This window comes from Ursus arctos, unplaced genomic scaffold (genome assembly GCF_023065955.2).
Source record: "Ursus arctos isolate Adak ecotype North America unplaced genomic scaffold, UrsArc2.0 scaffold_7, whole genome shotgun sequence".
Lineage (NCBI taxonomy): Eukaryota > Metazoa > Chordata > Mammalia > Carnivora > Ursidae > Ursus > Ursus arctos.
In genome coordinates, this window is record NW_026623089.1 from 17,420,820 (window position 1) to 17,444,159 (window position 23,340).

Genomic DNA, 23,340 nt, shown 5'->3' on the forward strand with positions numbered 1-23,340 from the left:
ACTGTGCACGTAAATTCCTGAATTAGGACTGGGACCATCTCTTCAACTCTTTCTGGAACAACAGAAATGCAATACATGCAAGTCACACATGTAATTTTAAATTTTCTAGTCTCCATACTTTACAAAGTAAAAAGGAACAAGTAAAATTAGTTTTAAGATATGCACATATTTAGTTTTAATAATATTTAGCCCAATACATCCAAAATATTCTCATTTCACTCAGTAGCCACATTCCACGCACTCAGTAGAAACATGTGGACATTACGGCTCCGAAGCCACACACATTTTCAGCAAACCACAGTATTCATAAATAAAAGCAGACTTTTCTGAATTCTCCCACCTACAACCACTACAACCACAAAAGCCAAGAGAGAATCACAGAACATTTACAGCTTCTTCTATTTACGATTACAACCTAGATGGTCTTCAAAAGCCTCCAAGGATGGACGTAACCAACGACAGAGACTTGAGCATTTTCTTCTAGAAAGGACACTGTTCCTGCCCCACCCTTTCCCTTCTCTCCCCGCCTCCCTCCTTGATATCCTGAGTTCCAAGCCCAATTTCATTTCATATCCAAAAAACCCTGATCACTCATACCCTTTCAAATGTAGGCATCAGCAAGAGAGATCCACCTAACTCTAGTCTAGGCAGGACATGAAGCAAGAATCGAGGTCCAAGTTTCCTTTAAGAGTTCAATTAATATCATAAAGTCTAAGAAGCTGGGTCCTAACTAACCCTATCAGCTGTTGCCTTCAGCAGTAGCAATGACACTGCTAACAGCTAATTTATCATGCACCTTTTCTGGGAAGAAAACTGTGCTAGTGTGTTCCAGGTTCTCTCTCATTTGATTTTTTACAACACTGTAAGGTTGAAGCAATCACCTCCTCTCCCCAACTTAAAGATGGAGGAAGCAGGCTTAGAGAGGCCAAGCAATTGGTCCAAGATTGCACATCTAGTTAGTAGCAGAGCAGAGATTCTAAACAGATCCAATGCCGTCTGTGAATCTTACAAAGTGGTAGGATTCACAAAAGACCATTTATCTCTCTGTAAATGAAGTAAGCAAATAATTGCAGGAGAACATTTTATTTAAGATTCTTGAGGATGCCTGCCTGATGTAATGGAACCTCTGCAAAGTATCCCCCCACTTAGGATTCTTCACCAAAGGAAAAAGAACTTCACAATTAGTATTAGTTATGGTCTTCACTCATCCATTTTCCCAATTTTACCACATAACTCTAATCATTAAAATTAAATTTCAAATACAGGGTCATAAAAATACTACCTAAGAAGGGACTGATCTATTTCATTAGTCCAAGTACTAAAATTAGTTAAATTCAAACACTTCAGTCTAAGAGCAAAGTCTTTTTGTTGTTAAAACATGTCACAGAGTCATCAAATTTCTTCCCTTAAAATGAAGTTTTAAAATACTCCATCTTTTCTATTCTCTCTGGAGGTAACGCTTTAATACCTTGTACATGCACAGCAGAGACTGAAGATCATTGCAATCAATCCTATTCATTCTACTTCAATTTAAATAAGTTAATAAGTTGGGGGAATGAACTGCTCTGGCTGCAAAGTTTGCTCCAATTTTAAGCTTCTCAAATCAAGTAAATCATAGTTCATCTCCTCTAGGTCAACCACTAATGATGGCCAGAGAGATTAAAATTACTTTTAATCATACTGTTTTTCATGGTGATACATATTAATTTGTTAGTTCACAGATATACATCTGAAATTCCTAACTCCATGAATTTATTTTTCATCCTTTTCTATTTATCAATTAGAAACAAATTATAAAGGGAGCAAGCCTAAGTAACTATAAGGAGGGAAACTACTACATTTTTAAGAATTACTATCATTCAATTAGTCAGCTCAGTAAGCACTTTTCCAGTGCCAGCTGCACAGTCTTCTTTCAATACCGGTGAAGCTGCTATGTTGGGCCTTACATTATACTCTATGCAAGGCCAGTCAAGGCTTTATTTTTAAGGCACTTAAATCTAAGGTTTCCTTCTATATGGTAAGAATGGTTACATTAAAACATAAGGCAAGAAAAAAGTGAACTGTAACAAAATCTGTTTTCTTGGAAACAGCTTTTACAACTTTGCGCCCATTAATGACTTTGTTACTTTATATAAAACACCTTCCCAATACAAAATCTATTAGCCCAAACAGAAAATGCTTCTCTGTTAAAACTGTTACAATTAAAAATAAATAAAAATCCAACTGAAATCACAAGTCCTGATACTCTGAGACTCTGGGATTCAAGTCAAAGGAAGTAGTCTCCAGCAACAAGGATAACAAAAATCAAGATGGTCTTGGGCAGTGGAGAAAAGCTGAACTGAAGAGAAGAGACGAGGTGATGTATCATGAAGTGATGAGGCCAGCAGCTACTTTCTCCACAAAAATCTCTGAGGCAGCAGAGCTCGGTGGTATATGCTACCTTGGTTCTGTCCTCTTGTTCCCTCACTTGGGCTCATAAACCTCTTTAAGACATCATCCACCTCACCAGAACTAACTGGGACTTCACAGACGAGTGGGGTGTAAGTTCAGAGATCCTGGTTTCAAGCAAATGTCCCTATTAATAGAAAACAGGTGGGGGAGGGGGAAAGAAAAACAAAGAAATAGAGGAAGAAAATTATTTATAAACACACAAGTTTGGGGAAGTAGGGAAAGGGAAAGAGGAATGACAACTTAGGTCCTGCAGAAATTATTGCTGGCATCAAGGACTAACAAGGTGGGAAATGGGAAGTTGCCCACCAGTTCACACATTAGTGAGCATCCTCTTTTGTACTCACTACACTCCAGAGCCAGGTAGGGCCAAGTCCAGACGATCGTTCAATTTCCCTAACAAATCTAAGCCAAAGTAATAATCTTATCTGCAACTAGCCACTCAAATTCAATCTGTACTTAGAGAAAGATAAATCCTAAAACAATGTCTCACACACCAAAAAAAAATGACCAAATGTCATATTCATGTATCTGTTCATTTACTTTAACATTTTTCTGAGCTCTAAGTAAATGCCAAATAAATCAAACATAGCACCCACCTTCATAGTTGACAGTTGAGCATGGAAAGCAAGATATGCTAAAATACAAAAACAAGGGGCACCTGGGTGGCTCAGGTTAAGCGTCTGCCTTTGGCTCAGGTCATGATCCCAAGGTCCTGGGATGGAGCCCCCAGAGAACAGCTAGGAGTCTGCTTCTCCCTCTCCCTCTGCCCCTCGACCCCCACCCTCTGTGCTCTCTCTCTCTCTCACGCTCTCTCTCAAATAAATTCTTTTAAAAAACTAAAAAAAAGAAGAAAACCACAAAAACAAAACCAAGAACACTTCCAGATGGGATACGAGGAATTTTAAAAGTGAGAAAAATTATCCTGCATCGAGTGCTACATAAAATTAGGTTACAGTCTCCTAAGAAGAATGAGAAATAAAAAAAATGGGGTTGGGGGTATGGAAATACTAATTATAGCAACTAACTCCAAAAAAGGGCATTCTGTATGTTAAATCGTGTAATCTCCACAACTCCACCAGAGACGTACAGTTCTCCCCATTTCACCAAGAAGGAAAGTTGAGAGCAGTTTAAGAAACTTTCGTAAACTTTTAAGTGGCAGAGCTGGGATCTGAATCCTGGTACCATGGCTCTTAACCCTATTTTGCCGCATATAATATTACCACTAACAAAACAACTGGTTACTGTATATTGTAGACCCATGATCTAGGTACGTTCATTCACTCTCTTTGACTACTCATATCTCTATTTTACAAATGAAACAAAACAAAAAACTAAGAGTCAGAGAAACGTTCCCAAGGTTGTACCAAGTAACAAGGCGGTGAAGTCCGGTGAGCCCAGAAAACTCAGCGTAGTCTCTGTTCATGGCACTCCACAACCCAGCCTGGACTGTGCGTTTACCCTCAACCAAGTCCAGCTCCATCACTCCGGGAGGGCCCCTGCACCACCTCGCGCCTCAGAGACGTTCCACCGCCCGCGAGCCTCGGAGCCCTCGGGGCCACCCCCGCCCGGCCGGGTCAGGGCTCTCACCAGGAGGGAGTCGGGGGACCCTCGCAATCTTGCTGGTGATCTCTGCTGTAAGCACCGCGAAGTCCTGCTCGTAGCCTTCGAAGTCGGATGACATGGCGGCTCCTGAGTGATGGGCCCGGGTCGGAGCCCAGGTCGTGGCAAGGGCCACGCGGGACAGAGGAACACGGCGTAAGGACCCCGGGAGGGGGCCTCGAGAGCTGAGTGGAGAACTGGGGACAGCTCCCAGCCGGGCCGCTTCCTGGTTGTTCGTCGCAGTCTCAGTCCTCCGGAATTTGGCCTGTGTGCGTTTTTTATTGTCCGCCCAGGCTTCAAGATTTAAAAATTCGCGAAAGAAAAGCACTTCTATTAGTGCCCCCCAAAGCTTCCTAAAACCTGAGGGTTCTCGGGGATCACCAAAAGCATTATTTTTATTTATTTATTTTGCCCTTCCACGTTCTGGAAAGCGGCTCCGGCTCCCCGAGCTAAAGATCCCAGGAACTTGCTTCCCGAGGGAAGTCTGATGAAGCGAACCTCCCGGAAGTGGCTGTCGCAGAGATCGCGCGCACTGGGCGGGAGCTGGAGAGCAGCGGCGAGAGCGCTGGCGGGGAGACAGGCTGGTCGCGGGAGGTTCTGCACTCCATCCTCTTACAACCAGGATTTGCTTTCTGCTTGCGCTAGACTGAGGTCCCCATGACGGAGTTATCCGAAGAGGAGAAAACCTGTTCCGGGTGAGCCCAGGCCGCCCCGGAAATGCGATGGCCGAGGAGCGGGCACCAAGGACCAGACTGAGGTGGGAGTCAAGGCAAGGGATGTAACTATGATTTTGGCGGTCTTCGCCCCACCCGAGTGAGCCCAGAATCGCCAGAATATTGAAACCAACCACGCTTGCGGGGATGTTTCTCCCCTGAGTGAGGATTTTTAAGCGCTCTGCTCCATGTCACGGGCGGGAAACTGAGGCACAAGGCAGTAGCATCTGTTGCGTGAATGTCCGTATTACCCTCTATCTGAGATCTTGCCTTGACTCACTGCAGTCCAATCAGAAATTCTTCCACAGGTCTTCCGACGCTCGCCGTCCTGCCTTCCCTGTCCCTCGCTGCGGACGCACTTCCTCCTCTTTTTTTTTTTTTTTTTTTAATATTTTCATTCATGTTCCTTCTCCCGTGTTCCTCGAATCATGATTTCACACACACTTCTGTCTCCCGTCCCCTCTTTTCACTCTCTCTTTGCTTTCACTCGCTCGCCTCTTTACCTTTGGCCCAAATAGATCCTTAAGTTAGTGTTTTGGGGCAACCGCAGGCAAATGTAGACCGTGTCGGGCTCGTACTTGACAAATCGAGACTCAGTAAGAGGCGTTTTAGAACTCTGTAAAAGGAGTTCGGTGACTTGATTTCTAGTCTAGGTTCAGCTGTTACTTGTGAGCTTGGCGCAATCACTTAGCCTGTCCAAGCCAATTCTTTTCTATGAAGACGGAAGCTGGATTCAATCAATCCCAAAGCCTGCTCCAGCTCTAAAATTCTCGGTCTCCTCAAACCATTCACTAAATGTTGGGCAATCACAGTTCCCTGACAAGTTGAAAACGAAGGAATAAAAAGTAACTATTTTAGAATCATGTATCCAGTTTATATGCCATTCAGACTTGAGCCCTATTTTGGATCAGATAAAGATAGTTCTCTTTGGCATTTGATAAGGTGCTCATTTCATAGTAGTTCACTTGTGGGATGCTTTTGTTTAGGTAGTTATTGGAGTTAAACATAGTATATAATAAATTTTTTTACTGAACTTTCTCATTTTGTTTTCTTTAGATTGGGTTTCAAGCCAGGATACTGGATTCTCCTAGTTAAGATAAAGAGCTCTGAGTGTGTAACAGTGAAAATGGCATAATCTGCATTAACGTCCCACAACTTGAAGGCATGACAATTAAGGAACACACATGGACTTGTGGCACATGGAAATGTGTGCACAGAAAAAGGAAATCTATAATTTTCTAAAAGTAGGAAGGCATTCTTCCTCACCAAAATGGGTACATTCTGCTCAGTTATCAAGTTTGAAAATCTCCAAGAATTAAAGAGACTGTGTCACTGGGGTCCCATCATAGCCCTTGGTGTTATAGCAATATGTTCTACGATGGCCATGATTGACTCTGTGTTGTGGTATTGGCCTTTACATACAACTGGAGGAAGCGTGAATTTCATCATGTTGATAAATTGGACTGTCATGATTCTTTATAATTACTTCAATGCCATGTTTATTGGTCCTGGCTTTGTTCCTTTGGGGTGGAAACCGGTAAGAAAAAAGATCCCTTAAGATAAGGAACTCTAATGATAATCATATATTTAGTTTATGGCTTATCTGCTAACCAATAATATCAGACACAGCCTACGTTTTGCCTTGGTAGACGCTAAGCCTATTATTCTAATTACTGATCATTTAGAGCTCAAAGAATTTATTTTGTATCTGAAAATATTCATCTAAATTAGTATTTCCCAGAGACATCTTATTGAATACTTGTCCTGCATTAAAAGAAAAAAAAAGTATGAAGGGGGATGGGGAGTCTATAGTCCTAAGTTTAAGAAATACTGCATCTCCTGCACCTCTTAAAGTTCCACAATGCAGTTTGGCTCTAGGATCTTTACCACGTAATACATTACCAGCCCTCAGAACTGAGAAAAACTCTTTAGAAATTGCTGGCTTAAATCATAAAGTTTTAAAATCAGTGTTAAAATCATCACATTAGGAAGTACAGTATGAATCATTTTGTGGCTTTTTAAAAATTGTAGAAAGCTTATGCTTATGAATTTCCATATTGCTTGCTGAGGGACACTACCTGATATCTTGTTGAGAAATGCAGAATCTTGGGCTCCACTCCAGACCTAGGAATCAGAATCAGCATTTAACAAAATCCCCAGGTGATTCCTAGTTACGTTAATGTTGGAGAAACACTAATGTAGTGTACTATTTAAAGTGAGTACAGAGATGGGTAAAACAAATTCATATTCTGAAAAACCTTATAATTGAGAGAAACCAAGGCACTTGTGTAAGTAACTAAGCTATAGAGAAGAATGGGATGAGTGCTGTTGCAGCTAGAAGGACCTGATCTTTTTCAGCTGTGGACCTGAGGGAGGAGTGGAAATTTCCTTGGATGGGGAAGAAGACATTTCAGGTTGATTCATGGTGGGAGCATATAGTCAGAAATAACAGGTTAGGTAGTGCCAATAAGGCTGAAACAAAGGCAGATTGTGGAAGGCCTCAAATGTGTGAGGGATTATTAGGCCATAGGGAGGTAGTAGAGATTTTCAAGCCAAGCTCTGACCTAATCATCAGAGTTGTGTTATAGGAATACCATCCTGACAACAGACGGTTTGGATTAGAGAGAGACTACAGTAAAGGAAAGTAGTTAGAAGTGATTAAAATGGTGCAAGAGAAATTTCCTAAAGAGATCAGCTCCGATATTTGAATCCCCACTCCAAAATACCTGCTGCATGGGCAGCTACCTTTTTCTTGAACTCCTCCCATTCTAATAAGAGTCTGGGAAAGTAGAACCAGCTACACTCAGTGGCAGCGGGTTTGGGTGGAGCATGGGGAAGAGAAATTAAAAATGAGTTCTGGGTAATTGGAAGAGCATTGTGGCTGTTACTGGAAACTCACTTTTAAAAATATTTCAGCTCAAGTAAAAGGTCTGGAAATGCAAGTTAGGATTCCAACCTTATCCCCGCACCCCATAAAAAAAAAAAAATCAAACCATACCAAAGCATTTATTCATAAGACTTGACATGTTATTACTTAGGATCAGGTAACTGATATATTTTTGTTTATATTTTGCTACCAAGGAAAATTCTCAGGATAACATGTATCTCCAGTATTGTAAAGTCTGCCAAGCATACAAGGCTCCACGGTCACATCACTGCAGAAAGTGTAACAGGTACTGTCTGTCTTTGCTCCTCATTGGGGACTGATTAGCTTGATTACTGGCCTTATGTTCTTTCTATCACATCAGTCTTAGTTTTAGTCTCTATAAGGGGGCTTCTTTATAAAAAAAACATTGTCAAAATACTTATGTCCATATCTCCATTTTGTTCTTAAGTTATCAATGTTGATAATAAATAATCCTCTTTTTTGTTATAAGTGAAAAGATTTGATTGATTGATTGATTGATTGATTGGAAAAATACACGTTTACTTTTCTTCTTGCCCTGCCAAGAGTAAAAAGTTATGCCTTCAAGTTGTTTCCATAGATCAGGATTAATTGTGCTTGTCTGCTGTCATCTTGACTAGCTTTAGAATTGTTCTGAGTCTAAATTATAAGGGACACCTGCCCTTTCCATGATTTGGGTTGACTAATACTTACACTTTATGCAAATCTAATAAATGTATTCAGACGCATATTATCACTACTGTTTAATACAAAAAAACTTAAGGGAAGAAAACGGAATCACTATAAGAAATACGAAATAAACTAGAACCTTTTTAAATACACAGCTCTGCCACTGATTAATAACAAATTTGTGATAAGAATGTTGAAGTTTAGGAAAACCATTTGTGGCAAAGATAGTTTGATATGAGCCCAGGAAATGTTCTTCTAGCAACAAGGGAAGGAAGCTCGGTAAGACTTTGCTTGTTATACCACATCTTATATTCCATAGTTAGCTTGCTTAGCTCAGAGAATCCACATCTAAAGGATGAGAACAGGAAGGAAGGAAGTTACAAGATCTGCTGGGTCCCATGAACCCCGGTAGAGATTTAGAAGTGATATTGTTGAATCTCTGTTGTACTCCACTTCAGTCACTGCATTTCAGAGCTAGAGGAAGACCAGGAACCCATGCTTATTTCTTTATAATGAACCTCTCAGTGGCCTCCTGACTTCTTAAAACAAACTCACTTGTAGCAGACATCTTTTCCTCAGAAGCTGTTACAAAGCCCAACTTTTCTTGTGCTATTTAGAATTTAAAAGAAGTCACTGTTCAGAGTTGCTTAAAAACTCATAAAGACTTTGCTTTCTGTTGCATGGAGTAGAATTCCTCTATGACTCATGGACATGCTGATTCCTGTTTGCCTGATCTTTTGAAGACTAAAGTTATTTGAAGTAGACAGGATTTTCTGCCTCATGTTTTGTGTAAATTTTTCTTGTTAGATGTGTGATGAAGATGGACCATCACTGTCCTTGGATCAACAATTGTTGTGGTTACCAGAATCATGCTTCGTTCACACTGTTTCTCCTTTTAGCACCACTGGGTTGTATTCATGCTGCTTTCATTTTTGTTATGACTATGTACACACAGCTTTATAATCGGGTAAGTGACAGTGTTTGTTACAAAATCACTGATGCCAAATTAAGTGGTAGTTATGATTACTTAAGAAGTCTCTTTCAGAAATATGATTTCTATGATTTAGGTTGAGAAACAGAACTTTGCTTTACCTATATGTGAATTTCTTTAAAAAAAAGTATTAAAATTTAATTTTTTTCTTAAGATTTTATTTATTTGAGAGAGAGAGCATGAGCGGAAGGGGGAGGGAGAAGGAGACTCCCCGTTGAGTACAGAGCCCCACACGGGACTCGATTCCAGGACCCTGTGATCATGGCCTGAGCTGAAGGCAGCCGCTTAACTGACTGAGCCACCCAGGCGCCCCAACACTTTAATTTTTAAGATGAGGAAAAATTATTTTGTTTTGGAAACTTACCTTACCAGCTGTAGTTGAAGTTGATAATATTTTATTGCTGTATATATAATTTATTTGATTTCACACTTTGTAGCTGTGACAAGAATAATTAGAGGGAAAAAAGGAACAAGAAGAAAAAGACAGCCTGATATTTTCTATTTCCATCTAATTCATGTGACAAGTTGCAGTTCTTTTGTTCATTTCTAATTCCAGTGCCCTGGAAGGTAGCTCATGGAGCAGGCACGTGTCCTAAAATATCCTCCAGAAGATTAGGTTGACTAATGGGCAGGTAGTCAGGAGATAAAGTTCAGGGGTTACAAATCAGTCCCTAAGGAAGCCTGGTGGGTAAATGATTTTCACAGGCCTGAAAGGACTGCAGCGCCCGGAGAACATACGCCCTTCACAGGTGGGACAGCCCATATTCACCTGGGCCAGTTTCTGGTGTTTGGAAACCTAGTCCAGTAATACTAGATCTTCTAGCTTTTCAGGAAAAATCAGAAAATCTGGACTTTTTTAACATCTCCTGATTTTTAAATGTTGGCACCTGGCTGAATATTTTCAAACGTTTTGCAGGCCAGGCAGTAGGCATCTGCAGGGCAGGTTTGGCTGCATCTTTGCCAGTTTTTAACCTCTGGTTGTGGCACATGTGGGAAGAAACTAAATTCTAGGCTGTCTTTTTTTTTTTTTTTTTTTTTTTGCTGTGGAAGATTTCCATATTGAAAAGCAAGGAGAAGACAGATGACACAATTACAATTTAGATGGATGTCTAGTGCTGTTCATGCATATTAATGTTAGTGGGGTATGCCTTACACTCTCTGAGGAAATAATTAAAAACAAAAAAACGTAACATTTGAAAAAAATGAAGAATGACATCCTGCATATCAGTATGAGTTCAAGCCCCAGTATTAATTAGAAACAAATTAGAAATTCATTTGCTTTTAGCCACAGCTTCAGATTATCATTTGTTGATCTTTTTTGATCAAGTTGTTTTAAATGTTCCAGTACAGTCTGACCATTTATGACAGCTGAGTATTTCAAGTGTGTGCTGTCGTTTGTAGCTCTCCTTTGGGTGGAACACGGTGAAGATTGATATGAGTGCAGCCCGGAGAGATCCTCTTCCAATTATCCCGTTTGGATTAGCAGCATTTGCGGCCACCTTGTTTGCCCTGGGATTGGCTTTAGGAACAACCATAGCTGTTGGGATGTTGTTTTTTATCCAGGTAAGTTTCTTGGTTACCTCTAACTAAAAGTTGTCAATTTATTGGGGCTGCTTATAATGAGAAAGAGATAAAGGCTACATTTAAATGTGCAGTATGAAATGGAAGTTATTGTTACCTATTCCATCGTGGTAACTGATCTCTGTACTAGTCAGATAATTTTGAAGTAACTTTCCCAGAATTTCCAGGTAACTGATTTAATTTTTAAAATGTTGTCTTAGAGTTATATATCACTTTATAGTTGAGAAAGCTCTTCTCACATTATAGTCTGTCTTGATCTTCACATCAACCCCCAGAAAGAGTTGAAGAGGAGTATTTTTCCCTTGCTTACAGATGAGTAATTGAATCACAGAAAGGTGAAGTGACTTAACCCAAGATCACCCACTCATGTATTCAATAAACGTAATTATTAATGCTGTTTTATAATAGCATGTATTTAATCATCATCATCATAATACAGCCAACGTTTATTGAGCACTTACTATGTGCAAGACGCTGTTTTAGGGACATAACATGTAGTAGTTCATGTAATTTCAATAACAACCCTATGGTACCTGTGCTGTTTAATGCTACCCTGGTGACTTACTCTAATTTCAGAGGCTACAATAATGAAACTGAAAAGCGTCCTGCACCTAGGGAAGTCGCAATTAGTAGTAAACGTTTAACTAATACTGGCTCATGTGGGTATCACAGATTTATGAACAAAGTGCTATGAGAACACATAGGAGGATGTGGCCCTAAAGAGATCACAAAATAGTTAAGACTCATTCCATTCACTTAATTAGCTTGTTCATTAATTGAAGGCCTTCTGTGGGCCGGGTGGTGGTGTGCTCGGCCATAGGAATATGATGAGGACTCCTTGCCCTGAGTGTTTTTACTGTGCCACACTGTTTCTGTGGACACAGCCAGACTAAAAGGAGACATCGACCTCTCAGAGAATCAGAAATGCTGGCTTCAGGGCTCTGGTACACCACCCAACCCTTTTAAACTCGTAGTTTTACAATATGCTGGTTTTGTTTATACTTCATGTCTTCTATTAACCTGGGATCAAATTCTTTGATAAAATTCCCCCTCTAATTAAGAATCATATTAGAAATAAATTAAAACCCTGTGGTGTAAAAGCCCACATAAGTGGAATTAGTCATAGCTAGGAAAATCGATTAATAGAATCAAAACTGAATATATTTTATTTTCAAGGCAAGCAGAATATCTGGGTTGACTGAGTCACTTTCTTGTAGCAAATAAATTAATCATAAACTTAAGGTTAAAGATAGTGATAAGAGATTTTAAGAGCAAAATCCACAAGTACTGATTAAATGGATTATATCAATGTTTTATTAACACTCTGAAAACCTTGTTCAGAAGATGGTACTTAAAACATGAACCTTTATTAAAATAGTAGATGTAGATTCGGTTATGGATTGCCACAGTCATTTTGTGGAGTGGCACTGTGCTTAAGAACAGGCAGTCAGATGGACCACACCCTGAGTGTGTTACTTAACCTCTGTTATCCTGGTCTCTTCGTCAGTGGAATGGAGCAATAAAAACTATCTTATAGGGTTACTACGAAGATGATAATCTTAAATGAACCAAAGTTTCATCATAAAATGTTTCTGTTTATCATTTAATTTTCAGATGAAAATAATTCTCAGAAACAAAACTTCTATTGAATCATGGATTGAAGAAAAGGTAAATTTTAATAATTGTTTCCTCAATCTCAATAAAGATTAGTTCAGGGAAAAAAAGAAAAGATTAGTTCATAGACCAGATTAACTAATAAATGCCTAGAAGTGAAAACTTCACTACCAGGTGGCTTTCTTAAGTCATTTCATGCCACATAAAAGATAAATGTAGGAAAGAAACATTTTGATTCATTCTTGGTTTAATATAACTCCCACTGCTCGTTCACCCTGAGTTGCTGAAGAAGCTAAGCCATACATTAAACCATTTGCCCATTCTTTCTCAGATTAGGAGTTAAGGCAGACCATTTGGAAAGGAACTTCTGTCCTACCAAGGTGCCATCAAGTTTTTTTCAGTGCCTTAGGACTAGAAAAACGTTCATAAGCCCTACTAGATAGGGCTTATAGCATAGCTTGCTACAGACCTCCCAACCTTTAATACAGTTGTGATTCTGTTGTAAAAAGTCAATCTGACTGCTCCCTGCCTAAAGCTTCTCAGAGCCTCACCATCACTATAGCAGCAGGGGTTATAAATCCAAATGCCTGCAGGGGCCAGGCAGATAACCTAGGTGACAGGAGCCAGCCTGGGTACTAGAGCTGCCTAACCGATGAAGCTGATTGTTACCCTGGAAGGTGCTCACTCACTATTCTGGGTTCATCTCATTGTTTTTCTGGAAAAGTAAGAGATCTGGATTTCTGTGACACCCCTTTTTTGTTTTTATTAGCAAGCAATTCAAATTAAAAGCAAAAAACCTTGTGGGCCAAATAAAACATACCAGTAGGATATATTTAGCCTCCTGGCAGCCAGTCTGTGAACTTGAAGTTATAGCAGTAGGTTCTTAAACTTTTTGGTTTCAGGACCGTTTTACATTCTCAAAATTGTTAAGGACACTAAAGAGCGTTTGTTACTGTGTGTAATGTATATCAGTGATTGCCATATTTCCTGAGAAACATTTTGAAGATTTATGATTTCATTTAAAAATAATAATAAACCCATTATATATTAATAAAAATAGCATATTTTAAAAAATTATTGTTTTTCAAAGTAAAAAATAGGGAGAAGAGTGGCATTGTTTTATATTTTTACAAATCTCTTTAATATCTGACTTAACAGAAGACAGTCGGATTCTCACATCTCCTGCATTCAATCTGTTGCGATATGTTGCTTTGATTGAAGTATATGAAGAAAATCCAGCCTCACACAGATAAGTAGGTAGAAAAGGAGAGAGTATTTTAATAGGCTTTTTAGTTAATAGTGGATATTCTTTGATACTACATGAAAATTTGACAGGTGATAGCCTTGAAAGGTTAGTTGTATGTGAGATGTGAAGCTCTGTCAGTAACCGCACATTTCAGTCCATCAGTACCTCTTGCTCTTCGAATGGACCTTTTACCCATACATGATTGTATAACGTCAGGTATTGGTCATTTGGAAAATACAGCTCTATAGGGTAATGCAGATTTTCCAAATGCTGGCACATTCATTCATATCACTACCAATTTTATGGGGAAAAGTCCTTTATTTTGGAAAGCTGTCAAGCTTACAGTGGTGGATACAAATTTTCCAAAATTCTAATTTTCACCTGAAAGCCTTAATTTTTTCATTGACAACAAATAGTTGTTTACATTGAAGTAACAGCTTGACTTTATTCATATTTGAGAAAATTTCTGCCAAACATTGAAGTTTCAGTAACCTTAGTTTGTTTCATTACTCATTCTCTCCAGTAAAAATAGTGTTATATGAAAAAAGCTGGCTACGCAGCTTTTGTTAATTCACAGCTCAAACAGATGTTTTCCTTGAGAAAACGTGCTGTATGTTATTCCCCCTCTTGTCACACAGAATATTGAGAGGACATCTACTTGAGAGTTGAGATTAAGTAAAAATCATAGTTTTTATTGCATCATCAAGGACTTATGTAAAACTTTTGTTTGGGTTTGTATTTTTTTTAATTATGAGTATGTAACGGTGAAGAATATAATATCTACTTACACAGGTTGGTGCCACTGACCTGACTCCTGCTTAAGGTACCAGCAATTTTACCCACTATTGCAAATGTCAACATGATGAAAAAGGCAAATAACATGTTAGTATTAAAATGAAAGTTGTTTGACTTTGTTGAACCCTAAGAAAATGTGTTGGGGACTGGAACAGGGGTGCAAAGCATGCTTGGAGAACCACTGATACACATGTTTAAGTCCAGGCTCCTTAGCTTATACATAATCAAACCTTTCGTGTGTTCCCCTGGTCTGTTTCTTCTGCATTTTCTACCTCTCCCCACCCCATCTCACCCTTGATACCAACTAAAATAAAAAACTCCTATTTTATGTATCATAAGCTTCTGTATCTTTCCACATGTCATTCTCTACTTAGAACACTCTTCCTTCCTCTTTTTTGCTGATTTCTTATGCCTCAAGACCTAATTTAGGTGTCATTTCTTCAAAGAACCTTCCTTGACTCTCCCTAGATTAGCTAAATAGTTTTTTTGCCTTTCCTGTAGCACCTATTGCATACCTCTGCTGCCTTTTTCTTTTTTTAAGAGAGGAGTGAGCACGAGTGGCAGGGAGGGGCAGAGAGAGAGGGGGAGAGAGAGAATCTTAAACAGGCTCCACACTCAGCGCAGAGCCTGATGTGGGACTCGATCTCAGGACCCTGAGATCATGACCTGAGCCAAAATCAAGAGTCGTATTGCATGGTACACTGGGTGTTATACGCAACTAATGAAGCATCGAACTTTACATCGGGATCTGGGGATGTACTATATGGTGACTAACAATATAATAAAAAATCATTTAAAAAAAAACATTAAAATAAAAAATAAATAAATAAAAAATAATAATAAAAAAAAAGAGTCGGATGCTTAACTGACTGTGCCGTCAGGCACCCCACCTCTGTTGCCTTTTAACACAGTATTGTTGGAATCCCCCCAACTTTACTGAGTGCTTCTCTGAGGCTGAGACCAGGCCTTAGTCTTTTTTGTAAGCTACTGTCATCCTTAGCACTATTTCTTTGTTAATAGCCTAAATCTGTTCTTTGAGACTCTTATCCATTTTGAAGACTCTGAGACTTTTGTTTATAAAAAGGGAAAATAAATTATCCTTTACTCTTTCGGTGGGAATTTACACAGTTTAGTATGGTCATACATACATATAGCTTGATGTCAATTGTTTTAATTGAATTAACATCAATATTACTTTATAAGTAATTGCAAGAAGGCTTTCCCTAAAATATTGTCCCCTGATAATAAAATATTTCAAGATATCATTTCTAGTTAATGTAATATATCATCATTAGATTAATAGTTTTTTTTTCTGATGACCAAGGCTCTTCATAAAGTGCAATGCTAAATCTAGAAGTTATTTTAAAAATAACTGGCACTCTGTTGCTGACTAAAAAATACAAATAAATGATTATAGAAAATTTATCGAAATTACCAGGCACTAAAATTGATACAAATTTCACCTGGGTTTGTACACTTATTGTAAGAATAAATGTATCTTTATACCACTAGGTGTCAGTGGTACTTAAGAAATTCTAAGCCGGTTTATCTCAAGTTAAAGTTAACAATTTAAGTGCCTAGAATATAATTTATGCAACCTGAATATTTATGTATATGCATAAAATGTACATATAAATGCATATGTAAGTGAGTATATATACATGTATAATGGTATAAAAAAACTTAAGATCTGCACATTTCCGCTGGTTTTTTAAAAAAATAATTTTCAGAAAATGATGACTCCCCTGGAACCCATTTTCCTGGCCATTCCCACAAGTGTTGTTGCTACCCAGGATATAACTGTTGCATTCTGCAGCACCCCTGAAACAGTTCCTTTCAGCCTGAATAAACTCTTGCTTCCTCTTAAATCTTTTTATCAACATCCCTTCTTTACACCTGGATTCTTTGTTTTGCCGAACAACAAAGAACATTGAGGATTTGTTATATGTGGAATAAAGCTATTAACTTATTTATTTATTTATTTAGATTTTATTTGTTAGAGAGAGAAAGAGAGCACAAGCTGGGGGAGAGGCAGAGGGAGAGGGAGAAGCAGACTCCCAGCTGAGCAGGGAGCCTGATGTGGGGCTCCATCCCAGGACCCTGAGACTATGACCGGAACCCTGCCTGAAGGCAGACGCTTAACCAACTGAGCCACCCAGGCGCCCCACTATTAACTCTTTTAATAAGCATTTTTGAATGCTTGTTCCTGAATAAGCCCAGTCAGACATTTCCTGAATGATCTCATACGAGGTTGGTGTTATATAGCAAGTTCCTCTTATATTATGATAAGTTTGTCTATCTCTTCTGTGTATACTAACGTTACAACAAGGAGGAAGCATTTTTAGGAGTGATACAAATTTGAGGAATAAATGTATATTACTATCAGTACTATCAATAGTATATTATTTAGTAAGCCTTTTAGGGCAGAGGCATCTGCCATCTTACCTCTTTGTTACCCACAGGCTAAAGATCGAATTCAGTATTACCAACTGGATGAAGTCTTTGTTTTTCCCTATGATATGGGAAGTAGATGGAAGAACTTCAAACAGGTATTTACGTGGTCAGGGGCCCCTGAAGGAGATGGACTAGCGTGGCCAATAAGAGAAGGCTGTCACCAGTACAGCTTAACAGTAAGTATTTCTGTTCAAATAGTCTTTCCTTTCTGTTTCACCCTCGTCTCTTTAAGTGCCCCTTAACTCAGATGACCTTTTATAGTAAAATAAGTCATAAAAGTTTTTTTGTTTGGCAAAAATAAATATAAATTAACAATCCCAAAGCACTCCTTTTATCATGCCTCTCTTTTAATTTAAATTTCTCTTTGATCCTCCATACATGTGCCATAAAGTCCTGATCCCTTCACTTGGTTATAAAATCTGACCTAAAACTGCTCCGGCTACTTCCTAACGGCCTTTCCAATCGGCCTGCTTTCCTCAGTGAACTCCTTTGTGTGTTCCTGCCACCTAACTCTGTCCACATCCTCTTCTCTATCGGAAATTATCAAGGCCAGTTTCAGTCCCATCTCATCTGGATTTGGTGCTTAACCATATGCTACTGTATGGTGCCCATGAGGTCTCATTTTTATTTAATTCTTTTATATCTTTAATCTGACAAGATTCAGTACAGAGATCATGAGTTATCTTGATTTCCCCTAGTATATCTAATATAGTACCATTTAATAAATTGTTGATGAATACGTGAAGAAAAGTCATAATGATGACTTTTAGTGGAGACTTGCGGGTGAATTTTGCAGTCTGTCTACCTTCTCTCTAAAGAATCCGTGAATCCCTGTGTCATCTTTACCTTCAGGACTAGCCTGGAAGCCCCATGAGGGCAGTGAGCATATGTCCCTGACCCCTGGGCCATAGCGAATGCTCAGTGAGTGTATGCAGATGAAGACAGGAGAGAGAATGTGGAGAAGAAAGCCTCGTGTCAGCTCCTGCTCTCAGTCATAGGGACTTTGACTTCTCTAAAAAAGCTTTCCACTTCTCTAAAAAAACAAAAACATGTGGCCTTTGAATTGTCAGCACTGAAATGCTGGAAAATTGAGAGTTTGTCATGTCACTCTGGTACCGTAGATGGCAAAAGGCTATTTTCAACACTGAGATAACGTTTTTTTCTTTTTATATCTCCAAACAGATTGAACAGTTGAAACAAAAAGCAGATAAAAGAATCAGAAGTGTAAGTAATATTTTTGCAATGATACTAGTTTGTTTTTCTTTTTGTCAGGCGCTACACTTCTGCATAGTTTTCAAAATTGCCTTTGAGCAGAAGCCAAACATTAAATAATGTTTCTTAATACAGTTGTTGAAATTTGATGCAGTTCACTTTTGTTTTCTCTAAGTAGTTCAGACTGGAGGTTTGGAGGGAATGTAAGCAATTTATATTGCCAACAGAAAAATAATTACCCTCAATATAGCTCATTAGTATGAAACCCATCCTTACACTTCTGCTGTACAATTTGATGGCCACTAGCCACATGTGGCTATTTACATTTAAAGTAACTAAAATTAAATAAAATAAAAAATTCGGCTCCTTGGTTGCACTAGCCACATTAGAAGTGCTTAGTAGCTACCTGTGTCTAGGGGCTACCACATTGGTTACCACAAATACAGAACATTTCCGTCACTGCAGTAAGTTCTGCTGGGCAGCAGTGCTCTAGAATTTAATTCTTAGCTATGTGCTTGAAATGCAGGTAAGGAAAGCCTGGAGAACTAGAAACAGCAGTTGCCTCCTGTAAAGGAATTGGGAGGGAAAGACTTGTCACCTGATACTTCGGATCTACCTTTCACAGTTTAAATTCAAACTTACAGAAATTCGGGGGTAAACGTTAAATTGTTTTTCTGATTACGGATGCCAGGTACGTTATAGAGTAATAGAAGATTACAGTGGTGCCTGCTGTCCTTTGAATAAAGGAATCAAAACCTTCTTCACCAGCCCCTGCACTGAAGAGCCTCGAATAAGGCTACAGAGAGGGGAATTCATCTTAGCCACAAGAGGGTTACGGTAAGTGATAGAAAGTACGGAATTTTTTTAATGATGAAATTAGCATCTAGCCTAAAAAAATTAATTTTAATTTTTTAAATATTTCAGATACTGGTTGTATGGAGATAAAATTCTTGATGATGCCTTCGTAGAAGGTATGGAAATGGGAGGAAATGTTTAATAGACAAGGCTGCTAGTAATAATTCCAAATTTTGTGGGAATAACTCTTAAAAACAATCAGTGTCACATGAATTAGGGCACATAATAGAAAGACACATCATCAAGCAACAGAAAAAGGCTTCTTACATTATTTCTCCATAGCACTTCTATTTATCAGGTCTTTTTAGTGGCAGCTAGTATTGGAGCTCCTCATGATCTGAGTGACAGGCACTTGTAGAAGTGCTTCACTTGTGGTGGTGAAGTCGCCAACAGCCCTCATGTATGTTGCATTGATGAGGAAACCAAAATGCACAGAGGCTGAGCACCGTGCCCAAGACCACACTAAAAACAGGTAGAGCCAGACCTCCAAGCCAAGCAGTCTGGCTCTAGAGCCTGTACACTAAATCCCCGTGCCCTACGCTCCCCCTGTGAATGAATATTCCTATGAAGTTATTATGGAAACTAACGATTTGAAATTTTCTGTCTTTAATTTTTTTTTTTTTAGAACTGTTCCTTTTTAAAGTAAAGATTAATCCTGGATGCTTTTTCTAAAACACTGGGTTAATTGTAGGTTAACCCCATAAGACTGCTTATGCAACCCTGATATAGAAATGTACATATTGGAAAAAACCTAAGAAGGAAATTCAGAGAGGCTACAGGGAGGTAGTTCCTTGAAACAGGAGAAGTATGACAGTGTGCCCCAAACACCACAATCACAATTATGTAAGTCAATACCCATGTTGGGAAATCCTGCCCACCACCCCACCCCCCCCTTAGGGGTTGTCCTGAACCACATTAGCACCTTTCCCAGCTAATAGCATTTGGGAAATACTGGTTTTCTAGCTTGATAGACAGCATTTAAACATATTTTTTTCTCAGATTATGCTTATAAAAGATGGTAAAGGAGGAAAAAAGTAAAGCAGAACTAAAAGCTTATTGATTTGAAGTAATGGGACTTAGGTGGCTCAGAAATATCACTAAATCTATTCATGTCAATTTCATTTTCTCCCTCAGGTGTTTCACGAATCAGAGGCTGGTTCCCTAGAAACTGTGTGGAGAAATGTCCCTGTGATGTTGAAACAGATCAAGCCCCAGAGGGCGAGAAGAAAAATAGATAGCCACTGTTAAAGTAAAATTACTCTTTAAGTCCTCTCCATTACTTGAAAATTGTACATATTACTAAAGAATTATGCAATGAGCCTACTCTGGTTAAGGTGTTCTTTTCCTCAAAGGTGCCCTAGTGCCATAATCTATTTTATTACCATTTTGAAATGGAGAAGCCATTCTGCATATGCCTTTGAATTCCTGCCCCTCTTTTCCATCTCTTCCTCTCCCCAAAAGGAAAAACACTTCACCCAAGTAAATCAATTGCATTTTCTCTAGGGTTTTTTTTATGCGCTGCACACTATGGACCTCACCTGCAGACATAGTTCCCCCTTTGGCAGGAGCATCTGCATGTGATGCTTTTATCCCGTTTCCCCCTCAGTTATTTCTTATGTAATATTCTAGATACTGTAGAACATAATATGTCAGATTCACTATAAGCTTAAATTTTATTACCTGTCTTTTAATAATGCAGATTTTGTCAAATCAAATAAAGATCAATGGATGTTCTGTAAAAATCTGGTTTTTACTAGACTCTTTCTTTTGGCTGACTGAAAAGGTTTGTCTTAGTTCTTTGTGGAAAAACTGCTCTACTACCTTGTGAAAAATTGGCATCTTTAATCATGAGTCTTAAGATATTAATGAGTATTAAGATATAAATGAATTAATGGCATGAGATCACAGCATTCTGGGAAACTTTCAACTTAGTGAGCTCCAACTGGTCTAGCTCCTATTACCTCCTTGACCTGCTCTCTTACTCCCTCCCTCATTCCAACTAAATCACACTGGCTGCCTCCCTATTCCTATGGGAGTAGGTCAAGTGTACACTTGAATCTCTCAAGACCTGAAGCGTATGTGAATGGTAGGATCTACTGGTGGATTGGATGCTTAATGTTGGGCTTGTCTAAGCACAGGTAGAATTAGAGAAGTCACCTACTCCCATACTAATTCTTTTCAAGGCAGGGAACTTGAGCTTTTGGGGGTTGTAACAGTTAACATTAAGGGAAGGGCACTTAGAGATTTATCAGTGAATGAAACATTACTCTGTCCCATTCTAGTGATCGATGGGGAGGTAGACAGACAAGCAAAATTTGCATCAGATGGAGTCATGGAGTGGGAAGAAAGCAGGTAAGATGATCTGATGGAAGTGACCTTTGACAGTTGAAGGGACAAGTCGTGTGCCTCTGGGAGTAGCTGCATCTTAGGCAGAGGGAATAGCCAAACAACAGGTGGAATGTGCCTGGCATGTTTGAGGAGTAGGGAGGCAGCCAGTGTGGTTTAGTTGGAATGAGGTAGGGAGTAGGAGAGCAGGTCAAGGAGGTAATAGGAGCTAGACCACGGAGAGACCCTGTAGATTAATTGTTGTCTTCCCTTTGTTTCAGATACTCAAGAATAGACATTTCTTCAGATTTTCTGGGCTCAGGGTCTAGGGAGACCATCCAGGAACATTCTTACCTCCAGTTAGAAGACAGAAAGGAACACTGTTCAAGACTTCTTAGAACACAACAAAGATGGTAAAGAAGGAAACAGTGAATCACGTGTTTGGTTGGAGTTTGGGCTCAGCTGGTATTTGTTTTATTATTCACAGCTGTGGGAGAAGAGGGCCTGGTCCTCTCAACATTGCCTTTAGTAGTCACCAATCTTGGTTGCATACTAGAACCACCTAGGGATCTTTTAAAAATCCCGATGCCCGGGCCGTACCCCAGACCATTTCAGTCAGAATCCCCAGGGTGGCACCCACCATTATTAGGGTTTCTTTAAACCCCTCAGGTAATTCTAGTGTTCAGCCCAGTTTGAGAGGCACCAGCTTGCTTGATTGTTGAGTGGTCCTTGTCTAGGCTGATTCTGATTCTCCTCATGGTCTGTGAGGAAGCACACACCGCAGTGAATGTGTTTGCAGTAGTTTATTTTAAAGACTTTACAAGTGGAAGCAACGTGTTGTCTGGGGGTAAGGTATATCAGGAACTGGAGTCCAGTAGAGAAAAGATCAGTCAGTTCCCTCCCAGAAAATAAGCCGTTGTGTAGCCTCTGTGCTTGCCCGTAGGTCTTTGGTTCCCAGTTCAGGAGGCCTTTGCTCAGTGCTAGCTTCATTTACTGGAAAAGTGCACTTGACATGAGTTTAAACTCCTTCCCCTGTAGCTTTCAGTTCAGCAGCAAACTGTAAGGAAAAGATTGAGTCAGCAGATACTACTGTAGATAACACTTTCTGAACATTCTTTTTGGAGATGTTATAGGCCCCATGTTTTTAATTCTGAGTCAGAGAAACTAGGGAGTTTAGGAAATGTTCAGTATGATCGAACTTCCCTTCTGTAGACAGACATTAGTGTACATAGGAGTATGTAGAAGAAATTAGTCTCACAGGTATGACTGATATTAGTGATAGGTTAAAAGATTAAAAATTTCAGTGGTTTTGAGGAATAGTTAGAAAACATGAATTATAAACAGCTTTTTAAAACTTAAAGGTCTCTTAATTTGAACGCCGGAAGGCCTCAGTGCTGCGACTGTCAACAGGTAGGTTTACTGTCAAACAACGAGGAAGAAGTCACTTTGGCTCTTAAACTAGTGGTCACTTACAAAGCTTAGAGGTTGTGAGGAAGGGACAAAGAATAACAAATGGACCTTGAAGAAAGGCATGTTGATAAAAGTGACCAAAAACCTAAATATCAGCAACATTTAAGATGGGAAGGACAACATTTATTTAGTTCAGGGCTAAGCTTTTGCATTATAATTCTCCCAATATTTTTTAAAAAGCCGCACACTATGTTTTTTATTAATTTAGTAGATAAAATAACAGGAAGAAAGACAGAAAATGAACATAAGATTAGTTTTTAATCCATATTCCTAAAAGGCAGGAAGCCCCGTCCAGCTCAAAGTACCTTAATCTACTCCTGGATGTTCTCATACAGGCTGTCGATTTGGGTTCGAAAGTACTTGGAAAGCTCTCCCCGCTTTGCTTTCAGTGTTGGTGTTAAGAGCCCATTTTCAATGGAAAATGGCTCTAGATGAAGAAAGATGCTTTTGACCTAGAAGA

The 23,340-nt window shown here is 39.1% G+C and overlaps 3 protein-coding genes across 13 annotated transcripts in view; 1 reads left to right on the forward strand and 2 right to left on the reverse strand.

Moving 5' to 3' along the window:
* Positions 1–4,589, reverse strand: part of VTI1A (vesicle transport through interaction with t-SNAREs 1A) — a 358,703-nt gene extending 354,114 nt beyond the window's left edge. Inside the window, exon 1 of one of the 8 annotated variants that reach the window (XM_026494125.4) lies at positions 4,039–4,589. In XM_026494125.4, coding sequence (XP_026349910.1) covers positions 4,039–4,132 — 94 coding nt within the window. In that variant the 5' untranslated portion in view covers positions 4,133–4,589. The remainder of the gene's footprint in view (positions 1–4,038) is intronic. The other 7 variants (XM_044382127.3, XM_057308551.1, XM_057308554.1 and 4 more) reach the window with 7 other exon arrangements.
* ZDHHC6 (zinc finger DHHC-type palmitoyltransferase 6) lies at positions 4,564–20,827 on the forward strand. 3 transcript variants are annotated; one of them, XM_026494120.4, is made up of 11 exons: positions 4,564–4,807; positions 5,820–6,300; positions 7,845–7,936; positions 9,145–9,304; positions 10,730–10,891; positions 12,524–12,577; positions 17,027–17,194; positions 18,201–18,242; positions 18,922–19,067; positions 19,155–19,201; positions 20,220–20,827. In XM_026494120.4, exons 2-11 carry the CDS (start codon positions 6,034–6,036, stop codon positions 20,321–20,323), a joined length of 1,242 nt encoding a protein of 413 aa, XP_026349905.1. In that variant the 5' UTR covers positions 4,564–4,807; positions 5,820–6,033; the 3' UTR covers positions 20,324–20,827. The 3 variants fall into 3 exon arrangements, with proteins under 3 accessions (XP_026349905.1, XP_026349906.1, XP_026349907.1); XM_026494121.4 differs by having other exon boundaries at positions 4,582–4,745; XM_026494122.3 differs by lacking the exon at positions 4,564–4,807 and having other exon boundaries at positions 6,254–6,300; positions 9,237–9,304.
* Positions 20,828–22,198: 1,371 nt separating this feature from the next.
* Positions 22,199–23,340, reverse strand: part of ACSL5 (acyl-CoA synthetase long chain family member 5) — a 43,079-nt gene continuing 41,937 nt past the window's right edge. For both annotated transcript variants that reach the window (XM_026494118.4, XM_026494119.4), the window contains exons 21-22: positions 23,186–23,332; positions 22,199–22,467 (exon numbers count right to left, since the gene is read on the reverse strand). In XM_026494118.4, coding sequence (XP_026349903.1) covers positions 23,192–23,332 — 141 coding nt within the window. In that variant the 3' untranslated portion in view covers positions 22,199–22,467; positions 23,186–23,191. The remainder of the gene's footprint in view (positions 22,468–23,185; positions 23,333–23,340) is intronic.